Source organism: Scomber japonicus, chromosome 23 (genome assembly GCF_027409825.1).
Source record: "Scomber japonicus isolate fScoJap1 chromosome 23, fScoJap1.pri, whole genome shotgun sequence".
In the NCBI taxonomy this organism is placed as follows: Eukaryota; Metazoa; Chordata; class Actinopteri; order Scombriformes; family Scombridae; genus Scomber; species Scomber japonicus.
The window spans coordinates 10,868,460-10,895,269 of NC_070600.1; the positions used below are offsets into that span (position 1 = coordinate 10,868,460).

General features: G+C 40.7%; 2 protein-coding genes across 2 annotated transcripts; both read left to right on the forward strand.

The window, feature by feature from the left end:
• The first annotated feature begins 9,718 nt into the window (after positions 1–9,718).
• Positions 9,719–13,739, forward strand: sapcd1 (suppressor APC domain containing 1). Its single transcript, XM_053314052.1, has 4 exons — positions 9,719–9,866; positions 11,971–12,132; positions 13,099–13,254; positions 13,519–13,739. The coding sequence occupies exons 1-4, from the start codon at positions 9,768–9,770 to the stop codon at positions 13,606–13,608; spliced, it is 507 nt and encodes a 168-aa protein (XP_053170027.1). The 5' UTR covers positions 9,719–9,767; the 3' UTR covers positions 13,609–13,739.
• A 6,053-nt stretch (positions 13,740–19,792) lies between these two features.
• prdm4 (PR domain containing 4) lies at positions 19,793–26,249 on the forward strand. Its single transcript, XM_053344224.1, has 12 exons — positions 19,793–19,841; positions 20,169–20,223; positions 20,437–20,552; positions 20,820–21,008; positions 21,096–21,860; positions 22,017–22,166; positions 22,403–22,521; positions 22,607–22,692; positions 22,908–23,035; positions 23,126–23,698; positions 24,991–25,159; positions 25,267–26,249. Exons 3-12 carry the CDS (start codon positions 20,438–20,440, stop codon positions 25,631–25,633), a joined length of 2,661 nt encoding a protein of 886 aa, XP_053200199.1. The 5' UTR covers positions 19,793–19,841; positions 20,169–20,223; position 20,437; the 3' UTR covers positions 25,634–26,249.
• The last annotated feature ends 561 nt before the right edge of the window (positions 26,250–26,810 follow it).

Below are 26,810 nucleotides of genomic sequence, written 5' to 3' on the forward strand. Positions count from 1 at the left end.
AGAAAACGTCGTTTTCACATTGGGGGCTTAGCACAAGTTCAAGGCAGTTCAGCGCAAGGCTCAATGCAGACAAAACAATTCCCTCAATTGCATCCAAGTGTAGTTATAATTTCCACAAAGCACTATCAATTTGGACTTCATTTACTTGGTCTGTAGAAATATTATTTGGGCGGGTGGAAAAGTAAGCATTGAGGCGAGGCAGGTCCCCGTGGTAATCGATATTTGCTTTGAATCATCCAATGATTAAGAAAAAAACTGCAACACCCATTTTGAGCTTAATTAAATTAATCATTTTTACATAACCCAAATAATCACTCAGTCGGGGTGGAATTATTATTGGCCAAAAACATAAGAAAAGGTGTTTTCTGTTTACAAAGCATTACAACTGCTCTATTTCTGAACCAAGAGCTACTAAATGGACAGTTATGAGCACTGTAACTGAATAAGTGAACAGGCCACAGACTTCAGCATAAAAAAAATAAATACGGGAAAGACAAAAACTAAACACCCTCTCCCGGATTTCCCAAAACAATCAGACTACCCTTTACTTTGCGAAAAGAAAAAATGTAGAACCTCCTCCTTTTCTTTCTCCTCCCCTCCTAATCATTTCTGTACAGTGCCTAAATGAAAAAAAAGATGTCATGATATTTGCTGGATGATCTTCCCCTTCACTGACAGCACAGTCAACTCTGTTTGTTTTTAACAGGCCTGAGATCTGTATTATTTTGGGTCCTTCCCATCATGATACATAATGCTCAGTTAGGATGGTGCCCTACTTCCCTAATACCACACTAATCTGTGTGTCAAGTGGCCTTTGTACATTGTCATATTTGAGGGTTCGTCAGCAGACAATGAAGCCTCAGCAGCATGATCCCTGACTGTTTTGTCAGCCCTCTGACATGTATTTACAGTCAGCTTATTGTTCTACATTAAACTCCTAATCCTCTTCTTGTTGTCTACAGGGTGCTGTGTGTTTTGGTGTGCCACCCCTACCCCTCCCACCCTTAATCCTACGCTGTATGTTACAGTTTGCTACGCAGTCATTAAGCCCATTGTCTTCGCTCCACGGTCAGTGCCCTTTGAATACATTAGCATGCTTGTAAAACAACAGTCACACAGTACAATGTGACTCAAGTCAGAAGACGATGTGCTGAGGAGCAAGGAGCTGTCATGGTGGGTTTTGGGGCTTTGCAGAAACAATCAATTCATCAGCAGGAAATGATCTGTAAAGTAACAGCTTTTGGAAGATGTTTATCAGACAGGAGGTGTAATTATACAAATAAAGCTTGACACTACCTCATCAAAGGATGCTGCCTGGAAAATACAGTTGTCAAGTGACTCATTTTCATGCAGTCCTGTGAGGAAAGCTGATAAGGAATTAAGTTTGAAACAAAGCAACAACACAGAAAATGAACTTAAACCTAACTTAAAATTAAAGGTGTAGTCCAAACAACTCAACAAGCGTCAAACTATAGATTGTGTTTATCTGGTTAAATATCATCTTTACCAGGTTATCTTACTCTTATTAAAAGTATGGTTTGGCATTTTGGGAAATACTCTTATTAGAGTATTACTTTCTTGCTTTTCATCCATCTCCCAGTAAAGTGAGTGAGCATACAAATATAAAAGCTTTACTTGCCCACAGTTTCACTATAAGACATGTCATAAAAACATGCCATTTAGAGTCTTTTTTTTTTTTTTTTTACTTCTTGTACAAAACTTTTTATTAATCTTTCAAATTACTCTTGTCATGTATACACTTTGACTCAAACTCTTCATGGGGGTAGTCGATAAAGACAGAGCAGCATGAAACAAAATGCAGTTCACGAGTACTGTGAGTGAAACGTGGTGTTAAGTGTTGTGATGGCTCAGAACAACATCTATGATAGTATTAATACAGCTGTGACATCGCTGTTTAAATGCTAGGTTAGGTTTCACTCCGGATGTCCCACAGGTTTCGCAAAGTGGTGGTTCAAAGGTCATAGACTGAAACCAGAACTTTGAAACTGAGAGTGTGCTGATGTGTTTTTTTAGTAAAGTGGCAGTAGTGAGATTCTGAGAGTAAACAGCAGAGTGGATGAAGAGGATGTGATAGAGAAAAGGAGGACGTATAAAAAAAATGAAAGAAAGAAAAAGAGCAGAGGAAGTTGTTGGTTTGCAGGTGCAGTGGGGGGGTTTCCACATCCCTCTGCCCTTCAGTGGTGCAAAACAAACAGAGAAGAGGCTCACCGCAGACAGAAGATTGCTTACGTCAATCATTATGTATGCACCACAACAAACTAGAAGCAAGAAGACATCTGAACTGTAGAAACATGACAAATGTCAGAAAAGTAAAAGAGAGAAAAGAAAACTAAAGTAAAGTGCGCCAACATCATTCAGCTTTCAGAGACATCTGCTAACTGCTTATTTAAGAGACGAATGGCCTCACATTGGTTGATTTACTTCTATAAGTGACTTTTCACCTCGGGGCATCTCATCTATATACGGTAGCAGGCACATATGCACATGTATATATTCAAACATTCACACAGCTGATACAGATCTAACCCAAAACAAAAAAGTTACCTGCCGGCTATAACAGTGCAGAAGCAACTTGACTGTATATGCAGTTTTGATATGGAAAATTAACATTACCAGTCAGCATGGATTTACAGGTTTTACCTGTAATAATGGCCGACATGTAATATTTTTTAAAAAGGATTTGTGGGGTGTAAACTTAATTGGGCTCCTCATCCTTTGGGAGGTCGGGGGGGGGGGGGGGGGGGGTGGTTGTGGAGAAAGATGCAGAGGAATTAAAAAGGCAGTGACCCCAAAGCTGAAGTCACACACACACATACACACACACACACACACACACACACGAACACACACACACACACACACGAACACACACATAAGTGCTCTATACATAGATGGGAGGAGTTTCCATGGGAGTATTCTCCCAGCTGTGGAGGCCACAGGTGGGGTTGTTGGGGGGGGGGGGGGGTGAGCTGTGCTCTGATTTCATGGGCTGGGTGTGTGAGTGTGTGTGTGTGTGTGTGTGAGCTTGCTCTGGGAGGGGGTCAACAGCAGAAAAGTTTGGGGTACAGGGATAGCGAGGCCGCTTGCTGGCAGCTGGATATTGTCAGGGGTTCACCGGGGGAGCTTGCATGTCAGGGTGAATGGGTTTAAGATGAAATGCACCCAAGGAGACCCTGACTCACTGTGTTTGTTTTTGGGGGTCCTCTGGGGTTGGCTTGGGGGGTACCGGTGTAACATACAGATTGGCGTCTCACATTTATTTTCTTTGAGCAATGGTGGTCTGTGCAGGTATTTGAGTGTGTGTGTGTGTGTGTGTTTGTGTGTGTGTGTGTGTGTGTGTGTGTGTGTGTGTGTGTTGCCCATGTGCATTTATCTGTACGTTTAATGCATTGGCTGTTCCTCTATGAGGTGATAACTTGGCGCTCTATGAAATATTGTTTTTGCAGAGTGTGTTTATGGGCGTGGGGAAAGGAGGAGCAGAAGAAGGGGAGGGGTTTGAAGGGCGGGACGAGTCGGGTGTAAAGTGATCCTTTGTTTTCGTCCTTGCATATGAGTCTGAGAGGGACTTATTTTGGTCTCGCTGTGGTAACTTTGAAAGTAGTTCAGTATGTCACGACCCGCGAAAAAGCTTCAGCGGCAGACAGAAATGTCTGAAATATGAAGTATTTAAAAAGTCAAGTTTAAAAAAAGGATAATTATGTGTTTATTTTAAGCAACAGCTGACTATTTCAATAGAAAGAATTACTATTTCAAGCCTGTGTTCAATGCAATTCAAAGTAGCAGCAGGAATAAACTTTGATATACTGTATGTACCATTCATAATTCCACGAGAGTTGTGTGTTTCTACTCTGTACAGCTGAGGTGAAAAGGTGGTGTGCTTCAGCTGATGTGTTTTTCACCCTTATCTCCATCTGGGAAACATCTGGTTTGCATCTGGCCCTGGCCGTGTAGTAACGCGGCTGTGCATGAGCGTGACGATATGTGTGTTTCTGCGAGAGAAAGAGAAAGAGAGGGCATGGAATATATTTGTGAGTGTTGGATATGCGTGCCTGACCGGCTGGATGAAGGGATAAATGAGTGAAGGAGCAAATGACTGTGCTGAAAGGAGAGAGGAGGGTGTGTGTGATCGCGCGCTTAATGTTGTCTTAAACTACGAGTTTTAAGCAGTCATGTCCACATATATGTATTTTTAAATTGGTTGTTTACAGAACGATCTGATATTTCATTCAAGACCTGTGACTATCAAGTGGGAAATCTACATGCATGACCAGCACTCAGACTTATCTGTTTGACATAGTTGGATGGAAGTCACTTCAGTACAGATTTACTGCTTTCATGATTACATTTTAAATGAAAGCTTACAGTGTCATCTGTGGGATTTCTACAACTTCAGGTTATGTTTTTTTCCCCGTAACATTGGACAGATTGCACAATGCTTCATGAAAAAGTGAAAGGACAAGTCTAATTATGGAGTGGAGCACTGGGCATACTGGTAGCTCTTACTGAAAAGTCAACTGCAAATTTCAGTTCAACCCATATGACATCAGAGAGCTGCAAACATCGGGTGCATGTTTTCCAGTCATTGGGTGATGTTAAGGATACCACAGGGATGACTCGGGATACAGATTTAACACTGGTGAGTCTAGCTTTGTCTAGACTGTTTCTGTTTGAAAAGCAGTGTGCATGTGGCTCTGAAGCCCTATCCACATCCAATTTTCTGCTTCTATTTTGTTTTTCTCTTTATAAGTAGTTTTAGTTTTAGGCGAAATCATCTCATTATACACTGATGTTCTCACAAAATTTAGCCTGTTACCTCAAAATTAAGCATGACTTATTGTGTATCTTTGATCAACTTTGGGATCTCCCCTAGAATTTAAAATAAAGCTCTACCCACCAGCAGGTCAGTGAAGCTGAAGTTTGGTTTCTCACTTTTACACAGGGCAAAAAATATTTGTAAATATTTTTTGAGCTTGGGCTTGTGGGCTTGTGACCGAATAAACTGAGGTCATGTCTACTGTCAACTGAGTATCCCCACCTCCACTTAGGGCTGCTAAAGCTTCACAAGTAATCACAAGGCCCTCTTGATTTTAGGGGATGTTTTGTTTTGTTTTTTTAATTTCTCATCAATTAATTAATTTCTGCAAAGAAAACAACCAAATCTAATTATTTTAAGTGTATATCTTTATATACTTAGAGCCTTCAATCTCTAGCTAATGGAACAATGGCCAGTCTTCAGGGACAAGAGATTAAATGTGTTAAAATTGGGGTCTCTTAAGGAAAAAGGTTGGGAACCACTGGGAACCACCTACTGACTTTCATCATAATGTGTCCTTTTTTTGTATGTTTCTTTTTTTTAATAATTTCATGACCCACCTGACCTATCTTGTAACCCCTTGGAGGAGTCTCTACAGATGTTTTGGAAAACACTGCTACATACTGTCTATTATACAGTAGAAAAGCAACTAAATCTCTCAGGTAGTTGTGTTTAGCAGTCTCACTTTTATATCTAATTATTGACATGGATACAGAGGATTTTCAGGAGTAAGCTTTAACTTTTATTAATTTATTTCTGCAGTAATATTTGTTTTGCCTAAATCCGTGACTTGGGTTTGGTTCTAAGGACTAAAAGGTGAATGTAAACCTGTGATGAGGCCCCCTGGAAGACCAGATCCTTCATTCCTGAAGTAAGCATGTGGTTATTGGGGGGGGGGGGGGGGGGGGTTACATATCTGGATAAGATTCCTCAGAGCTATGATCTGGAACAGTGAGCCTGGAGTGGCCAGTGCTGGCATGGGCCTGGAGGGGCGGTGGGAGCGCTCGGCATCTTTGGCCTGAAATAATGTCTCGATTCTTCTTTATTCTTATGGTCTGTTTGTCAGTGTTGGACGGAGAGCTGTGACCAGAGAGGTTACACTCTTTAGCCACTCTAGCCGTGTGTGTGTGTGTGTGTGTGTTATTTAGATTCTACGTGGTTTCAAAACGGTTTGTGTGATTGAAGGACTGACCATGAGTGGAGAGAAAATACGTGTGTGTGAGGTTGTGTGTGAAGAAGTGAGACAGGAAGCAACTAGGGGCCCACTCTCAGCCGCAAAGTAGTACTACTAACTAAAAAGAGTCAGCACAGGAGGGAAATAGGTCACTGGAGTTTCTCTCTCTCTCTTTCTGTGTGTGTGGACTTCAAATTTACAAGCTCACCAGTTTGAAAAAGTTGCTTGGATGAATAAATATTTTTGTCACAATAAGATGAACTTCCTCTTAGAGGGGCCCACAGTGGAAACTAATCCTGATCATGCCTGTTGCATCTGTGTGATAACAGCAAACAGGCTGCATGACATGAGTGACTTTGCCTTTAAGCCACCCCCTAATGTGAGATAAATGTAATCTTTGCAGAAGTATTTTTAAGCCTCTTATTTTCACCTCAGCTTCTCTCTTTACCTCTGTGTGTACTCCCAGAAAAGAGCCAGCGGTGGCAACAATGATCTCAAAGTAACGAGTCAAACATGCGTCATTTGTTGCTCATGTGGAACTTTAGGCTTCATCCTGGTGTGAATCATGTGTCTCATGATCTAACAATGTGGTCATGGGTTCCCTTCGGGCTAATGTCTCAGAGACTATTCCTCTGCAGCAGCTTTAATCACGTTTTTTTATATGAGTGCTGTCCTAAAGCCTCAGGGCTGATTGGCCTCCATGTGGGACAGTGTGCTCACTGACATGACAATACAAGAAAAATACAGCACATCAGACCAGTGTGTTACCCATGTTAAATATGTAAAACTGATCCTCATCATTTGCAGGTGACATCAGTGAACCCCTAATCGAGGGCTGCACGTGAGATAAATATATCACCCTAATTTGATTTTTTGATTTTTCTTCTTTTGTGGTAAAATGTAACAAAAGCATATCACAGCAGAATGTGTAAGGAAGTTATAAATAGTTGAAATACTTTTGAGGAAGTAGCCCTGGACTGGATCCTCATTGTTTTGCGCCATCTGGTGTTTTCTAAAAGCGTGTACAGTTTTTCCCTCAAGTTAGGATATCATTAGAATCACAAAATGTCAGCCCTGAGTATGATCCTCAACTCCACCGAGTACTGTCGTACTGTGCACGTACAGCTCCCTCTGCTGGTGAAAAATTAGAATTGCATGGTTTTTTTGTTTTTATTAAAATTGGAAGTGAATTAATGAGTGAGTATTTAGTAAGTTCCAAGTTCTTGTTTGTCATGAGATCACCTGATTACAAAAACATGTTTTTGAAGAAAATTAAAATGACTTGAAGCACTCAGTGGGTTGGGTTTTACTGTGCAGTGTGTGATAATCCAGTGGGTGGGATCAACAGGAGTGTCTCACATGGACACTGTCAAACTGGGAGGGCTGTTAAGAAACATGTTGTCAGAAAATCCATAACCACACCCTCTGAAAAACCACGCCACATTATACAGTATGTTTTAGACGCCCTTTTCTCAGCTTGAAGAGCTTTCAGCAATTTAGCTTCTGTAAAGTTGAAGGACTCACAAGAGACAGAAGAATGGTTAAATCCTGAGATATGCTGACTTTCTAATTGTAATTCTAATCTTTCCACACCCACTTTACAATGCAGTGTACTTCTCACTGTGTGTGTGTGTGTGTGTGTGTGTGTGTGTGTGTGTGTGTGTGTGTGTGTGTGTGTGTGTGTGTGTGTGTGTGTGTGTGTGTGTGTGTAAAATTAGTTTCCAAACTCAAACCTAGATTATGATGACATGGCTATAACATCATCATCAGAGAGTATTTCTTACACAGCTGCAGCCACAGAATAGTGTACACCTACAAATACCTTTGAGGGACACTGGACAATAGACTCAGTTTCAACCAGCACATTAATGGCACCCAAAAAAGGAGCCACCAAAGACTATCTGTCATCTTCCAGCTTAAAGGAGTCTATGTTGCCCCTCCATCTCCTGCTACTGTTGTGTCAAGAGCATTATCTAGCCCATCCTCATGTTATCTGAGCCATAACCAACACTGCAGCAAGGATAATTGGTCCGCCTGCACCCAACCTCACAGAACTTAACAATAAAGTCATTGCACACATTGCAATCTTACTAGCACAGGACATCAAACATCCATTCAATCACCATCTGACCCCAGTGCCCACTGGGTGCTGGTACAGAGCCCTGAGGTACAGAACGGCTTGCTTTTGGAAAAGCCTGATTTTCTTAGTCTTACAAACAGCATGCCTCACTGAACAGCCGAGTGTGTACTGTTGTCAGTCACTTTATGTTGCTATTGCTGTATTCTTGTTGTCTGATTTGTATAGTACTGTGGAAATTTCCCCTTGGGAACGCTTTCTAGAAGTCTAAAAGACAAAGCTGTGAACTAGAATATTGTTTAAAATGTGTGGAGTGCCTGTTTAATTCAAAATGAACCCCCAATTTTTAAAAATGTGTCTTTTATACATATTGGAACCTCTTGAGCAAAAATAATGAAGTGGAATAGACAGATGTATTGTACTATTTGCTCCACTGTATTTATCTGACAGTTATTGTTACTGAATGCTTTTTAGGTTCAAGATTTTACAGCAGAACAAGTACTTCTATTTTATAGCCAGCATGCAGAGATGCCACAGAAGTAAGTATTTTAAATATCTGGATGGGGTGAATGATGGTATTTTATACAACTAAATGCTTCCATTCAAATGATGGGCATCGAATGCAGGAGAAAAAAAGTTATTGAATAGTGTATTCTATTGGTATTGGTGTCTCTTTAAGGGTACTGTTATTGGTATTGGCATTGTAATTTTTTCAACACTAAATACCCAGCCCTATTTAGTCAGAGTACACTAAAAAAGTCCAATAAAAATGGATTTAACATCCAGTTTTACCGCAGGCAGAAGGAAAAAAAGAATGCCACTGATCATCCATGCTGGTATTGACCAGCTGAACAGCTGAGCGCTCATAGTAATGATGTTTGTGTCAATGTATGGCTGAAAATCCATGAGTACTCCACCCTGCACCCGCCCTGTCCTGCTCTCACCACCAGAACATACAGTTCTATTCTCAGCAGCCATCCTCAGTTACTATAATGTCCACTGGCATGCTGTTTACACCTGTAGCGTGATCTCTCATCCCCAGGTTATGTCACATTCCAGTGAACATGTTGGGACAGATTGCTCACCTGAAACCAGGGAAGAAAATAAACACATGCACTCTCCTTTCATTCAGCAGATTAAACAGAAGAATGTCAAGTTCATGCAGATGACATGATTCCTAGAAAAAAAACCTTCTAGAGTCGTGTGTTTTCTTTTTTGTACAGTTGAGATTTAGGATAAACAAGGTTTTGACTCAGATGAACACCTGTATCCTCCTCTCAATCCTCCCAACCACATTTAACAACTCACTCACACGCTCACTCTATTCTTTTTTTATTTGATCCTGTGTTGCCAGTTTCAAAGTCTCTCCACCCCATCCCTCTCTGTCACTGTATGTTGATTAACCAGTCATGGCAGTGACATGTGGAATTTTTCATTACCTCGCCCTTGGGGCACCATGCTGTCAGTGCCTGTGTACCGTGCTGCTTTTTTTCCACCCCTGCCTTCTCTCTCTCTCTCTCTCTCTCTCTCTCTCCCTCCCATACACATACACACACACTCTCTCTCATTCTCTCTCTGTGGTATTATTCTGCGTCAGCCAGTGGCGAGCTGAGGTTTGTTGTTTGTTTTTGGGCCAGCTGTATGGGGCAATAGTAGCTGTCAGTTACTGATCTCTCCTCTCCATGGCCTGCCGTTTCCCCGGCTCTAACTCCTACACTGTGGTTATTATCCCGCTCAAGACCAGCCTCTACAACCTGGACGCACTTCGCTTCTACCTATGGGTGAGGAGCATGTGTGGAATGAGGTGGTGTGTGTATGGTGGAAAGAAAACTGCCATGATTCTTATCTGTTACAGATTGTCGTGTCTTTACTGTGTGTTTGTGTGTGTGAGTGAGTGTGTTTTTTCCAGAGTTGATCTTATCAGCTACAGTGTGTACTCACGTGTGCTTAGTTGTGTGTATTTCAGCACCATTTGGATTAACAATAGGAAAAACAACTGTAACATCTTGCAATAGTAGATACAAACTATTACTTAAAGTTGAGCATTTACTGCATCTTGTGTCTGTGAAAGTTTCACCGGTTGTGTACATTTACATGTCCCATTTTTCAATACATGATATCTCATTTTTAAATTGTATCTAAAAGAGAGGTGCTGAGATAGGATCTTGTCTCTTTAGGCTGACTTAAAATACATGTGGGAATTTATACTCTACGTACTGTATGTGCCTGTTATGCATTGCACTGACATTACAAGCAAGTGCAAGCAAGTAAGGAACACATTACTGAGTGCACTGACAATAGTTGTTGTCAGGCTTTACTCATACTGAGGTAATGATTCTATCTCTCAGAAATGCACCGCTCCTTATTGAAATTTCCACCAGACACGAAAAAGACAATCACAAATTCTGATTCACCATTTGGATTTTTAACATTTTATTCATCCAGGTAAGTTGAGAAATTACATATTTTCTGAAAAGCTGCCAGGAATAAAATTTTCATTAGGGCATAATGAATTCTGTATTTATTAATGTTTGTTGGACTAAAAGTAGCAAGCGTCCTTGTGTGGTTAGAACAACAGATGTTTGATAAAGAAATGCATGGATTTATAGCAGCATAACCTGCAACATTACCTGTCTAAATAAAGAACATCCTTAATTTTTTATATATTTTCATGAGTTATTTTTTGGGCAGACCTTCACTGACAAAATGAAAGCATTTACTGTATATTTTGGAGACAACTGAGTCATTCTGTTTTCAGTCAGTTATTCCATCTTTGATCCATGTCTGCGTGCTGTGTTGGAGGTAGCGTGACTGCAGTCACCCCAGTGACACATACCAACATGTCAAATCTGCCTCTCACAGCTTCCTGTTAAAAGCTCAATATAACCAGCTTTCCATTAACTGTAAATCTATGATCATAAAAGTAATTGTCAAGACCGAGTAACCCAAACCCAAACCCAAAAAAAAGTACTTTATCTGACTGATTGAAAGTTTGAGCAATCGAACACAGCTCCAGCTCTGGTGATGTAAATGGTGTCACGAGTTTCTAATCCATCTCACTGCCTTTAAAAGGACAAAGTGACTGTGATGTCCTGACCTCATCATGCTAAAGGTGGATCACTACCACCATATGATTCCCTGGTTGTTGCATAGCTGTTCGCTCTGTTTGAGCCTATTTAAAGTGCCTGTAAACTAACTGAGTGTGGACAATAGCACTAAAGGCCTCCTGCTGCTCTTTAGATTGACTCTGCTGATAGACAAAGCCTTGGGGCCTCTGCAAGACAACAGGCAACGCTGTGCCAATCGTGCTTCCTTTACATCAATCTGCACACAGGGTTTTTGATGGTCAAGCTTGTTAGCAAAGCCCTCTGCTGCCTTTGAAATAATAAGTAATAATCATATGCCCGTTATTTATGTAACACTTTTCAAAAACACATTTACGAAAATCTTCACAGACATTAAAACAGAAAGCACACAGTGAAATTACAAATTAGTATCAGTTCAATGCAAACAAGATACAGAAGAAATAATTGCTAAATGGTAATAGCTTAAAACGGTAACATCTAAATTTAGAACAGTAAAGAGCTCAGGATATGGCATCCACATTCAGAATGTCATTTAAGGTCTTAAGAAGTGCAGTTTCTAGACTGTAATGTGTTCAAAAACCAGCCTGTGAGTAATCGCTCATAAAGAATCTAAAAATACACATACAAAGAAACACATATCTCACTAAACTGGCTATATGATCCAATTCAGCATGTATCATAAGTTTTTGGGCATGGTTTACTTTTATTCAATAGCAGACAGGGACATGTGACAGGAACAGGAAATTAAGACAGAGGGGTATTTTGTGGTTCTGATCTAGTTTTGCTCTACCTGTTTTAGATTAAGCGTCTGAAGGAGCTAGAGAAGGAGAAGGATGCTCTATACTCCGGTCTGGAGATTCTGGAGAGGGCTCGCCTCTGGTACCTCCAGCGGCTGGAGGAGAACAGGGCCCGGCAAGACAACATTGACACCATTAACATCTTCCAGGAGAGTGCAGCAGAGGTACAGAAGTTGACTTTACTGACCATGGTGCCATGAATGTTTCAGTTTTGGACCACAAATATAAAGACACCCCAATATTTAGGAACTGATTGGTCATTGACCGTTATTCTGGGAAACGTAGTTCCTCATTAGAAGCAGAAGTGGAAGATAACTGTTGAGGAAAATAGGGTAAAAAGTTTCACAATGTTTCCTCCTGTTCATATTTACCATCAGAAGATCCCCTTCAGATGCACTTTCAATTTCAATAATAGGGACAAAGAGTTAGCCAAATAAAGACATAATAACCAATTAAAATTACATTTTAATTAGTAAAAAAGCCGTCCTCTTTGTGTTTCCTTGGACAGTGTTATCCTTTTTGGCTGCAGTGGAAGGATCATAACAAAAAGACAGTCATTTTAAAAGATAATGTCTTGATTTGATTCATTTGGGTGGCTAAAGCTGTATTCATTGACAAACCTTTAAATATACTACACTGAAGGAGGACTGTGGATTTTGTCCCCCATCACTTATGTTGAAAGTGCATTATGAAGGGATCTTCTAATGGTCAGTATGAACAGGAGGAATGATCACTAATATGTGTCAGCGTTAATAAGGACAGACTTGAAAAATTGTGAACTTGTGCTTTAACATCAGTGACTGATGATGTACTGTAGTTTATATAACACTGTAAGACTATCCAGAAACTGCATCAGAACCCATCTTTGAGACTTGATAAGTTAAATGCAAGTTTGTAAGATTGGTGAAAGAAAAGTGACTCAGTGTTGATTCCCTTGGGACTGAATATAAGGCAGAGGTGTAAAGTTTGAGACTTAAAGTCAGATTGGGGTTGGAAGTTGCATTAGGTCTGATGATTTGGTGCAAGTTTTTTTGAGTCATCAACTTCTCACCAACATTACAAGTTAAATATCTGACTGATATCACATCTGATGTTTCTAAGTGCTCTGGCTGTCTCTCATCTCTCTCCAGGAACGATCCTGCCTCCTGAGGTCTTGTATCCAGCGGGTGAATGGCTCTCTGGGTGCTGTGATGGCTGAGCCCAATGTCACCAGCACCAGCATCTCTTCTCTGCCTGACGCAGTGGCAGACAGTGACCTCCGGTGGCACAACACTGTACTGACTCAGGTATGAAGATCACACAAAAAAGTTGCTTGAAATAGTTACAAAATCATCAAGTTTTTGCTATTTGAATGAACCCTGGACAGGTAGATGCTGACTTTTTCATATTACTTATTCCTCACCATTGTAATGGCTTCACCTATTTCTTTTAGCATTGTTATATTAAGGTGAATATGTTAACAGGTGGTGTGCTCAGTCAGAGGATGCTCTCAGTCTCTACATGTCTTTGTAAAAAGGCCATTATAATCTTTGGTTATTTTTCCTCTATAGGAGGTGAGTGACAAGAATCGTCAGATCTCCAAGTTAGAATTGGAAAAAGACGCTCTTCTGGAACAGCTCGATGAACTGCAGGCCCACTGACTGCTTACATATACGCACACATGTACAGATAGAAATATGTGTGCTGCTCTGCCAACTTACATTTCACTGAATGTCACCATTTTTAATAACTTGTAAATATGTATTTAAATGAATAAATTGCAGTAAAAGATTCATAATTTGTTTCTGTGTGTTATTTCCACTATTTCCACACGTATGCTGAGGGGTTGCTGAATAACTTGACTGTTATTATTACTTTAATGAGTCAGTAACAGACTTTACTAAAGCCAAACCCTGCTGTTATCATGCACTATGAAATAACTTCCTATTAATACCTCAACCTGCTAATATAATAGGAATTTCCAGTCAGTCTGACAATATTCCTCAGTCTGACAATATAATAATGTATATTATCTATTGATATGATGATAATTTAAGAATAATTGTAGCAGTATTGGGTTTTATTGCATTATGAAGAGGCTAAAATTATCAATTTTTAAATAAAATGTATACTCTAGTAGTTGAATATATAAAGGATGTGGGCAAATTGACATAAACACCTTCCAATCCAGCCCTCAACTAGAGGTATAATTATTTCATATTATTTGCAATAGGAAATGCAACACTTCCATAAACATGGCCTAGGTTTAGCCAGTATTGTATGGTATCTACTGGAAATACTGGATTGCAAAATTGACAATATTTATTGTAAATAAATGAATGACGATTACAATTAATGTTTTTCATCACAGATGTTTTTTAAATTATCCTAGAATTTAAAAAGGTAGTGAAGAGTTCCTTTTTTCTTTTTTTTCTTTTTTAAAGCTGGAGTACATCAATATTTTTTCAGTGCTCTTCCGTTTCCGTCTCTGCATGCGGGCCTTCTGTCTCGACATGTCCCCGGCAACCTTTCCCGGTGGTCCCGCAGTGATCTTATTTCCAACTGATAAACGTTATCTTGCCTCGTCATCGTGCGTGTTTGCAGGAATTTTTCTCTTCCTCTCTACATTCTCTACACAATACTCAAATGTGTAGCCTTGCACATGGATGCAAACACTAGCAGGCCTCATAAAGAGCTCAGTCCTCTCAAATAGAAAATAAATACATGGCTGACACTCACATCATCATCTCAGATCAGGGTCCATTCTTATGGAGCATTTTGTAATTTCATATTGACTACCAAACCTACCTTTTCTTTTTAACTTGTTTCCATTTTGCATCCTTTTTTTCATATCCTTAATCTTATTTTGCATGCTCGTCAACATAAATTGAATGGTGCAACTATTGTCTGCAAGTGTGTGTTTACTCTGAGGCCCATGGAGGCTCTGTGTGTCTGCAGTGACAGTCATCGCAGCAGAAGGTAAATAGAATATGATAAAAGACAGTGTGCAGTATGAGGGCATTTTGTTGTATCTGTTGTCCTGAGACAACATGGTTCTATGCAGTTTTATGCACTGCATGCTTGTGACAGATCCGCACATTTAACAGGGTAGGAGTTTTAACACGTGTGACATAATTCCCCAAACAAATTGTGATCCACATAATTCCCTGGAGTTATAAATGTTTCCTCTGTCTTCTGCATTAAATCACATTCATCCATTAGTAGCAACAAGTACCGCACGCCTGCATGGAATCTGATTAGAATCAGCCTGTGTGCATCAGGAAAAGAAAACATCCATTATGGCAGAGGCTTTCATTTAAGTAGCCTCATGTTTTCTATCTTCAGAATGCCACTGAACCATCAAGCCCAGGGTACCAGCACTTGGTTAATTATTGGGTCTAATTCACATACTGCACAGCCAAAAATCTTTTGTTGAGGGTATGTTACGCCTTTGTGGCTGTCAATGCCGCTCTTCCATTCCTGCATGGTTCACTTGAACTGCTTTCTACTGGTATCTCCAAATCCCATTTACTTATATACAATATCATGTTTATGTTTTTCCCAAATTTGTGGTATTACCGAAAATCAGAAAATGTGAGCTGTTTCCATGCAGGCCTGCGGAGGTGGGAAGCATAAACACATAAACTGAAAGGAGGGGGGGGTGTTTTTGGAGGTTCTTGCGGGGGCTAGGGGTCCCTGATAAATGCATTCCTCAAGCTATTAGGAGAGGAAACCCTTCCTGAAAACCCAGAGATTGTACAGTAAGTAGGTGGTCTTTGAAGAGCACTCAGGTAACCAAAACAAGAGAGACTTTCTTCAGAATAGACACTTTCTGGTTTGAGATGCCTATTCTGTGCTTTGGGGATCAGTTAAGCCTGTACAACATTCATTTCAATGGACTAAAAAGAGACAGTGGAGTGTCAGTTTCACACAGGTCAGACTTTGTTCATGACAGATATTTTAAATATGTCATATAACAGGAAAATAACAGGTGTAATTAATAACACAATTAATGTCTGCAGTGTATTTTGGGGTATTTCTGGAGCTGAGTCACTAATTAATGTAATTACCTGCACCCCTGCACCTGTGCATGGGTACTGCAGCCAATCAGGTGGCACACATTGAGAAGGTGACATTGTCCAAAGTATAGTGAATAGAGTAGCTTTTCAGAGTTTACAGCAACAGCACAACATCATAATGTGTGTTTGTGCTTCCATGAGTTTGGACAAACACTGCATGAGCTGTTCAGGTAGTTGTTCATTCGTTGTCATTAAAGTAAATGCATATCACTGTACATTAGATGATATTTCACATTAGTACTGGTGCATTCGTAGGATCCGAGAGAATACACAAGTCCTTTCAAATGAGTGAATTCATGTCTTTTACTAGTCTACGCAAAAAGTTTGTGTGAAATCTCATTGTTGCATGAGCTTTTTATTATTGGTTTATTGGTTTAATAGAATTGTTTTTAAAAGCATTAATTAAATCTGAAATTATCATAATTAAGTTGTTTAAGTTCACAAGAATTACATTTTATACAAACATAATGTGTTCTATATCTCCCAAATGGAGGTTTGGTATGTACACTAAATTCACTGTTTCAATATGTAAATAGGTGAGATGCTCATTGTCCTGGAAAATAATCTTAATTCTATATACTGTGTAGTCTGAATAAGGCTTTTCATGGCTATATTCACTTGTACACTAACCCTAAACCTAACACTTCTTTGTTAGTCTGTAATGAATGTCAGAATAACTTGGCCAGAATTTTACAATACGGTAAAGACTATGTACACTGACTTCTTTAAAATGAATGAATTTTCAGTAATTCAGTGTTTGCAGTGTCACTCCAATGAAAATAAAGACCATTTTCACAGCAGATATGTTAAATGAAAGGAAAAGCACAACTGTAAATAATAATATTCACTTCATTCCATTAATTGTCCCAGTAAACCATGTCAGCGGGTCAGCATACACAGTAATGGATTCCTGGAACTGACTCACCTAAATGTAAAGCAGTCATCATTAATATTATTAATTTTACCTGTGCTTTTCCTGCTTTTGTAAGACAAAAAGTGTGCCGTGAAAAGAGTGTGTGAACAAATAAAAAACTACCAGTGACCTAGTTGATAATATCATAAGGCACACAACATTCATCAACAAAAATGTGATATACAATAACGGTAATCTAAACCTAAAAGTTGATGTTCCTGTGTTGTTTTATCTATTTATGTACAGCACTTTGTTTCAGCTGTGGTTGTTTTAAAGTGCTATATAAATAAAGTTGAAGTTGAGTTGATTCATTCTTCAATATGGTGACTTTTAAGTTTAGATTATTTTGTGACACATGAACTTCCATACTAAAAAATGTTATTTTTGAAAACAATTGATTTTTCTCTCCAAATAAACTATGTGTAAACTCAATGTACAGACTATATTGAATGAAAGACAGTGGTATTTTGTCAACTATGCATGTTTTACTCATTTACAGCATTTTTTTATTAGTGGCACATTTTACTGTAGTAATACAAGTTTCATGCACAATAGTTTTTCACCAGTAGGTTCATCTACATTCTTTTTTCCATTTATTTTGTATTTTTATACTTTCTGTCATGTACAGAAGATCACAAAGAGAGAATAAAAAGCTAAAAGATAATCTCCCCACTGTCGCTGAGGCCGGTTTTGGATTCTCCATCACTGTTGCAGTCTGTCCTCTGCGGTAGTGGCACAAGGTTGCGCACATCTGCAAGTGGCATCTCCATCCCGGACACGTTTAATTCCAGCAGGCTTTGTAGGTGTTTGATATAGTCGATGGCCGCCCGCAGAGTCTCCACCTTGCTGAGCCGCTTGTCCTCAAACTCCTGCGGCAGATGGTCCCTGAGCCGTGCGTAACCTTCGTTTACGCAGCGCACCCGGTGCCTCTCTCTTTCGTTCCTTTTCCGGATGAACGCGGGCTCAAAGGAATAATCACACACACTTTGTCCGTGAAAGGGGAAATAGGGTAATCGTCTGTAGGGCAATCTCTGGCCGTGCACAGGGTCGAGGTATGCCGCATCCAGGTGGAAGGGGAGTCCGAGCCGAAGGGCATCCTTGTAGTGCGCTGCGCTGTTATCCATGGAGATGCCGTGCAGAGCCAGTGGAGGGACGTATGGAATATGCTCCATGAAGTCTTTGTGATGATAAGACATCCCTCTAAGAACCAAAAGGAAGACATGTTTAATAAACACTAAAATACATGCAAATAACTTGAGCACAAAAGTCAAATGAACTGTAATCAATGCAACTTACCCAAATGTCAGAGTCTCCTCAAAATCATGTCGTGTCTTGTGCAAGAGTTTCCTTTTAAACCTCGCCACTTTGGGAGCGAATGTCTAGTGTATTCTGTTATGAGTAGACTCTCCTTGATCAGGACTTAGTTGGTCTATGTGACAACTTGTTTGTTGAGGTTATGAGACTACAGGCAAAGGTGGGAGTGATTTGGGGCGGAGATGCACCCATGTAGCTTTCTCATCAAGATAAAGCTGTTTACATAACGTCTTCCTCCTTCCGTTGAAAGTGTGAGGTATTGTTCATGAAAAAAATGCTTTTAAGCAAATATTAGGTTTATAATGACTGACCTCACTGATTCTAATGAATCACTTATATTAATGAGGACAAGTTTTAAGGATTCCAAGATTTTAAAGATCGAAATAGAGTTCAGTAAATCATCTACAGTAGTTTTATTAAAGTGGTGATTTAAAAGGTGAACCACAGAATAAGATGTAAAAAAAAACCCCAACAAATATTAAGCTGAAAAATGTGAATGGGGATTTTAAAGCACTGTGACATATTGTGAAACTAAAGTATGTACTTCCTACTTTTTTCAGCAGCTGAATGTGAAAATACCCTTTCAGTGTCAAACTCTGCATCTGCACAATGAAGTTCAAACATCCAACAATATAGGAACAAGATGGAAAACATATTTTTGAGTGGAGGGGGACTTTACATGCTAAATAATCCTAAATGTGTGTACTGCATGTATTTCTGTATAGTCCATCCTTTAACTTAAATTTCCTGAATATATTCCTCCTGTTTCCCACAGGGACATACTGTACATACATGCTGATTTCAGCTTTGTACTTGTTGTGATGTAAAATATCCAAATATAGTTCAGTACATTTTTATAATCTTGCTTTATAAAAAGTGGTCATTTGAAGGTGAAATGCACAGAAAGATTAAACATGATGACAAAAAACTGAAAAGAGTGAGTGGGGGAAATAAAAATACAATTTAAATTATTTTCAGTTACCTTGAATGGTGAATGTGATTTTGTTAACATAAATGAAGTGAATATTTATTCTATTGAAATAGTACACTCTTTTAAACAGATCATCATCACATTTTTCAGTTAATTTGAAAATGTAGTTTTAAAAATGTCCATAAATACACAAATAGTTTGGAGCTAGTTGTGGTACAATATTCAACTTACACCATGTGATGTGGAAACGTGAGGCCTCCAGTACACTACACACTGAGAATGGACTTTACAGTAAAGTGGGACACATATAATGTCAAATATAGCTAGTTAAAGATTTTAAATGAAAAATATTTATAGATTCTAGATTTTTTTTAATAAGGGAGAATGAGTAGATGTAATTTTAGGATTTAAACAAGATCTTTTAACTCTTTTTATGGAGAAAATGTTATTAAAAGTAGAGTACTTAATCTTCAAGCAGGTCTGGAGGGGATCATTTAAACAAAGTAACATTATATTTTTTCCTTTGGAGCCTCAGCAGTTTGGAGGACAGAAAAACTGAGCTGAGATCAGGAAACATGGCTCCAAGCGCACTCCTTAGTGCGCCTGCGCAGGAGGGTAGTATGTTGTCATGGCCCCGTTCAGGGAGCTATTGTGTCGGTATGTTTCTGTTTTTAAGGCATCTTACCTTTCCGATAAACTATAGTTTTTACAACGAAGCATCATATACGATGGTAGCGAGATCTATCTTTACTTTTACCTAGCTGAAACACTTGAGCGTTCTCAGTTTTGACGATTTATAGAGCTAGTGAGCTAGGCTAATGTTGAGTTAGCAGTGTATTAAAGTGTCTGCTGTTGCAAACAACTCTGGATGAAGTGTCAGCTAACTGAAGCACAGTTTCAGATGTTTAAACAAGACAGATGTGGCAAATGTGATGACCGTACAGGTGGCCAAGCTGTTTTCATGCTGGGTCTTTTATTTCACAGGGAGACCCATTTAAATGGCACACGGTTACTGATGGACAACTGTTGTTGATTTCAGGTGAGCTAATGTGGCTAACACTGCATACGTAGGTTGCATTTGTACTTGTTAATATTCTACCAACGACAAACAGGAGCTCATTTAAACAAATATGAATCGTTTCCTTTGTTAATTGTCGACTATAATCTGTTTGGATGTATGTCTTACAGCCCCAAAACACAGAACAGCTGATTATTTGCTTTATTATGTTGGTTGCCTGTGTTGTTTGTTCAGGATGAATGACATGAACCTGAGTCCTGTGGGCATGGACCAGCTCAGTGTGCCCTCAGTGAGTGCCAGCCACCTGGGTCTGCCCACCTCCCCCACACACAACCCCATTCCCACCCCAGGTATGAAGGCACTACTACCAAGACCGTTTGCTCAAACTGTCATGTGATGTGTTCCCAGACCAAGAAAACATTTCATATAAAGATCCCCTACAGACACATCTACTACTTCTCCCTTGTCCCCTCCTGACATGTGTTAAGTGTAATGGATGTATTTCTGTATAGTCTGTTCTTTAACTTGAATTTTCTGAATATATTTCTCCTGTGTTCCTCACTTACATACTGTAGATACATGTTAATATAAACTTAATTCTCTTTATTATGGTGCAGGTATGCCAGTGGCCATCCCCAGCCTGGGTCCTTCCCTGGGCTCCCTCCCCTCTGCTCTGTCGCTGATGTTACCCATGGGTCCTCTGGGGGACAGGGGAGTGATGTGCGGCCTGCCGGAGAGGAACTACTCCTTGCCACCCCCTCCGTACCCCCACCTGGAGAGCAGCTACTTTCGACACATATTGCCAGGTGTTGTATGAATTTTAAGTCAGGCTGATAGTTGTGGTGTGGTGCTTGATGTTGAACCCAGACTGCTTGATCTCTTTGTTGCTAAAGGTATCCTGTCTTATCTGGCCGACCGTCCACCGCCTCAGTACATTCACCCCAGCAGCCTTAACATGGATGGGACCCTGTCTGTGGCCAGCAACAATCCTTCAGGTCTGGACCCCTACAGTGGCCCTGGAGGCCCACTGGAGCAGGGCCTGGTGCCCATGGATTCTAGACAGGTCAGTGGCCAGGGAGACCTCCACCAGGCTGCTGCACATGAGCTGGACTCCACAGGGTTGACCATGGAGTCGCGTGTCAGCAGCCCCATGTCCCCTGACAGGATGGGAGAGGAGCTGGCCACCATGGACGGGGTTGGGGTGGTGTCTGACAACCAGCAGCAGCTTGGAGGGGGAAGGCAGCCTCAGCCGCACGAGGGCCTGACTGGGGTGGACTCCTCTGGTGGGGTGATGCCCCTGCATGGACCACCTGTGCTCGAGCTACCAGTGGTGATGGAGCCGGATCATATGGGGGGGCGAGTGGGCAATGCTGGGGGAGGAGGGGCAGGAGGGCTCGGAGAGCAGCTTCACACAAACGGGGAGCTGAACTCAGGTGTTGTCAGTGTGGTGCTCACTGGCTCCATGGCCAGCCAGGGCCAGCTGGAGCCAGTGTCCCTCCATGGGCACTCTGGGATGGGGCTGGAGGCAGTAAATGTGTCTCCCATCACTGCAGAGGTGTCGCTGGGGCCAGAAAACAACCTGGTGCTGGTCAACTCCAGCCTGCAGCTCGAGGATTCGACCTCCAACAAGGAGAACATGGTCACTGCTTACACCATCTGTGAGTGTGTATTGCTTATTGCTCCTTCAGACAGTTGTATTGATTACATTGAGATGATGTATAACAGGAAGCTCTTGACACTATTAACAAGCAACAACTGTTAAGTGATTCAAATAACTCTTACCTATAGATTTTTATGTTGTCATCATCTATTAGGGTGCACACTATGTGAGCGTTCATATACCTCAGACTGCCCAGAGCACGGCCCAGTCACCTTCATCCCTGACACGCCCATCCAGAGCCGGGCTCGCCTCTCTCTCCCACGTCCACTGTGCCTTCGCATCTCAGTGGCTGACGAACCGCTTGGTAAGAAAATGAACCTCCTTAAACAAAGTTTTCAGGAGTTGTTAAAGTTTAACACACCTGTTGCATTATTTATGTAGTCTGATACATTGGCAGAGGTAGATAGATGCCTCATTTAAATATTTTTAAATATTTTTTTTAAGTAGTGTCAACAGAAACAAGTTTGGTAGACCATATTAGATTATTACCAGTAAACCTTAAGAAGCATACTGACAAAATGTTCTTATGTTTTCTTTTAGGAGTTTATGCGCGGGACGTTATTCCTCCGAGGACCTGCTTCGGACCAATGGTTGGCCAGCACTGTAGCAATGTGGATCTCTCTGATTGGCCAGAAAAAGACACACCTCAGTTATGGAAGGTCAGTGCGGTGGCTTTGGTTGGGCTGTTTGTCAGAGTTGATGCAAAAACCATGATGAGTACATGAAAGTGGTTCTCCTTCACAGATGTACCACAACAATGTGCTGGAGTTCTACATCGTGACAACAGATGAAAATGAATGCAACTGGATGATGTTTGTCCGCAAGGCAAGGTATGACACAGAACATGATGGAGGTGTAGCTTTATTATGTAAAGTGTTAAATATGCACAGATCTATATTGTGATTGTAGCTGCAACAAATAACCACAGTGGAAAATTATAATGATGTTGTAGAACACAGTACATTATGTTCACAGTATTAATGAAAATAGTATAACTTGAGATGCAATATGTTGTTAAAGTGTGTGTGTTTGTTTGTGTGTTAAGGACCCGTGATGAGCAGAACCTGGTGGCGTACCCTGCCAATGGTAAACTGTTCTTCTGTACAACCACAGAGATCCACCCGGACCAGGAGCTGCTCTTCTACTACAGCAGAGACTACTGCAGGCTGATGGGTGAGATGTGACTCACATGATGACTGATCCATTACCGATATGGTCTATTAACTCTTATTGACCAATGTATTATCTGTTATGTCTCCACAGGCATTCCTCAGGTGCCTGAGGGCCAGATCTGCCATTGTGGCAAAGAGTGCTCCTCCTTTTCTGAGCTCAAGTCTCATCTTAATAGCCATAACAGTAACCACAGCCATAACCAACCTCCTCCGCACAGCCACAGCCCATCGCAGCAGGACCACTCTCAGCAGCAACTAACACAGCAGCAGCAGCAGCAGCAAGAGCAACAACCACAGCAACAGCAACACACTCACCAGGAAGAGAAGCTGACCAACGGGACCTCAAGCTCCTCCTCGTCGCCATGGCCCTGTCACACGCACGCTGCTGGACAAACAAACGGAGATAACAACAGCGGCGGCGGCTGCAGGAGCAGCGGTAATAGGAACGCTAACAACGTTACCTCCAGAACAAACTCTAAAGGTCAGGGCCACGCACGGGAGAAGAAATTCAAGTGCAGCATGTGTTCACGAGCCTTCAGCACATCCACTAAGCTTAACGTGCACTTCATGGGGCATGTGGGAATGAAGCCTCACAAGTGTGAATACTGCAGCAAGGCTTTTAGTGACCCCAGCAACCTCAGGATGCACCTCAAGATTCACACAGGTACGTACAAGGATAACAAATATATACGGATATACAGTGCATCCGGAAAGTATTCACACTACTTGTTACAGCTTTATTCCAGCTTTATTCCAAAATGGATTAAATTCCTTTTTTTCCTCGTCAATCTACACATTGACACAGCCTATGGCTAAGTCCCAACCTCAAACACGATGAGCCAATCACACTGCGTATAGCCATTCCCATACACTCGGACATTCTATGCTTGCACATCCATTGAAATACATTGCAGAAAGTTCGGTTCGGTTTTATGAGGGGATGTTTTTCAGCAGTAGGAACTGGGAGACTAGTCAGGATAGAGGGAAAGATTAACAGAGCAAAGTACAGAGAGATCCTTGATGAAAACTTGCTCCAGAGGGCTCAGGACCTCAGACTGGGGTGGAGGTTTACCTTCCAACAGGACAACGACCGTAAGCACACAGCCAAGACAACGAAGGAGTGGCTTCGGGACAGGTCTGTGAATGTCCTTGATTGGCCCAGCCAGAGCCCAGACCTGAACCCGATTGAACATCTCTGGAAAGAGCTGAAAATAGCTGTGCATCGATGCGCCCCATCTAACCTGACAGAGCTTGAGTGGATCTGCAGAGATGAATGGGAGAAATACCCCAAACACAGGTGTGCCAAGCTTGTAGCTTCATACCCAAGAAGAGTTGAGGCTGTAATCGCTGCCAAAGGTGCCTCAACAACGTACTGAGTAAAGGGTGTGAATACTTTTTGACAAAAATTTCTAAAAAACCTTTTTCGCTTTGTCATTATGGGGTATTGTGTGTAGACTGATGAGGAAAAAAGGAATTTAATCCATTTTGGAATAAAGCTGTAACATAACAAAATGTGGGGAAAGTGAAGGGGTGTGAATACTTTCCGCACTGTATGTAGTTGTGATTCTGGCCTTAAAGAGACAGGAGCCTGTTTCAGAGAGAAGCTGGAGAGAGTGGCTGCTTAAAACTGTACACCATGCAAACATATTCCAGTTTAGCTCTAGAATAAAAATATTGACTAAAAATATGCATGACAAGTTCCCTTAATTTTTTTTTTACCCCATTCCTTTTAAAACATTTTCATCCTTCTGAGATACTTTATGAAGAAAATGCTATTATCGTTGGTAGAACGCTATATATCTGTTTCTATCTATTTTACTGTCCAAATACAAATTCAGTTCAATCCAGTTTATCCAATACAATCCAGTTCATTGAGTTCAGTTCAGCACATAGATATCACTCCATGCATATTACTTTATTGACTGTCTTTCTCTCTCTCTTTTTTCCCACCAATAGGTCAGAAGAACTACAGATGCACAGTTTGTGAGAAGTCGTTCACACAGAAATCCCACGTGGCGTCGCATATGCTCATCCACACCGGTGCAGAGAAACTCAAGTGTGACCTCTGTGACCGGGCCTTCATCAGGAAACATGACCTAAAACAGCACATGTTCTCTCACACCCAGTATGTAACTTTATTTTTAATAAGTTTGATTGTTGTAATGTGTGTGTGTCTTGTGTCTAATAACTGGTGTTTCTTTCCCTCCCCCGGTTACTCCGCAAACACAACAGTGAACGGCGGATTCAGTGCCCGAAGTGCAACAAACATTTTCTCAAGACCAACCACCTGAAGAAGCACATGAACTCTCACGAGGGCCGGAGAGACTTTGTCTGTGAGAAATGCCACAAAGCTTTCCTCACCAAATACCACCTCACCCGTCACCTGAAGATATGTAAAGGACCCAAGACGGAAAGAACGTCCCGCAAGGAGCAGGACGTAGATGAGGACGAGGAGGAAGAGGATGAAGAGGAGGATGATGGCAGGATGAGAGGAGGAGGAGGAAGAGGAGAGAGACTTGTTGACTCGGCTGGAAATGATGACTGCGGTTTAGACGTTGGCGGATATAACTCTGAGAAGTCCCTGTCACCCCCTCAATAACATCTCTGTGCCTCTTTCACCTACTTTCCTACATCACTCATGTTTACCTCCTAGTTTTTGCCAAATTTCAGTCACTTTGTCAAAATTGAAATTGCAACATCTTACATAGTCAATACATTTTATTTTGCCAGAATTTTACAATCGGTTATTTAGTCACGAGCGTACCAGTGCTGCTAAAATAATCTTGTTCATATTATAAGCCAACCAATTAAGATCAGACTGATTTTTCTTTTTTCATTTAACTCAGGCCTGTTTAATATTATTGGTTGACGGGGTTCGTATAAGCTATCTTTCATTCACTGTTATTTCTTTATTTTTTTCAACAGAATGGAGTGAACGGCTGATATACATTTGTAGCTGCGCATTAATGTCAATTACTGATGCCATATTCTTGCATTTTAGTCCTGATCATGTGTAATTACTAACAGGCCTGCGCTTCTGTTTCTTTATTTATTAAAAGCAGGATTTTGTATTCCTTTCATTTTTATTTAAGACGGTTGTGTGAATGGAAGTGACACTCTTGAAAACAGGAAACTGGGCATTCTGTGATATTCCTCGTTGTGTGAGCGTTGACTAAATGTAATAATAATGCTGTCATAGCTCCATCCTATCTGTCACATGTTTTAATAAATAATAATTTAAAGCTGTTTGAGTGTTGACTTAGTATATGATGTATAATTGATACTATATCCAGGAATGTAGCAGACAATCTCACATTTATTGACTATTTCTTCATTATTATTATTCTTTATATCATTTAGATGTGCTTATTGGTTTTATAACATGTAGTGCTAATGATAATATGCCCCCCTCCTTTGTATTCACATGACACATGGAGAATACCATGTGGTTAAAGTGGTGAGACAGCGCCCCCATGTGGTCATGTGTAAATTCTTGATGTGAGATGGACTGAGAATGGAACATATTTTCTTCTAGTGTGATTCTCTGCAGGAATTGTGGCCTTCATTTCAGAGCGGGGTTGAAAAAGATATGCTGCTGCACCCTTTAAGTGTCTATTAAAGCCGGAGTACTTATGAAGGAAGAAAGAAAAACAGGTAACAACAACATGTTTGTATTGGGTAAACACTTTTATTCATAGATGTAAATATTTAAAGGTTAAGCTCCATATCAACAGATGAACAGATGAACTCAAGCTATTTGCAAAATGTTATAAATG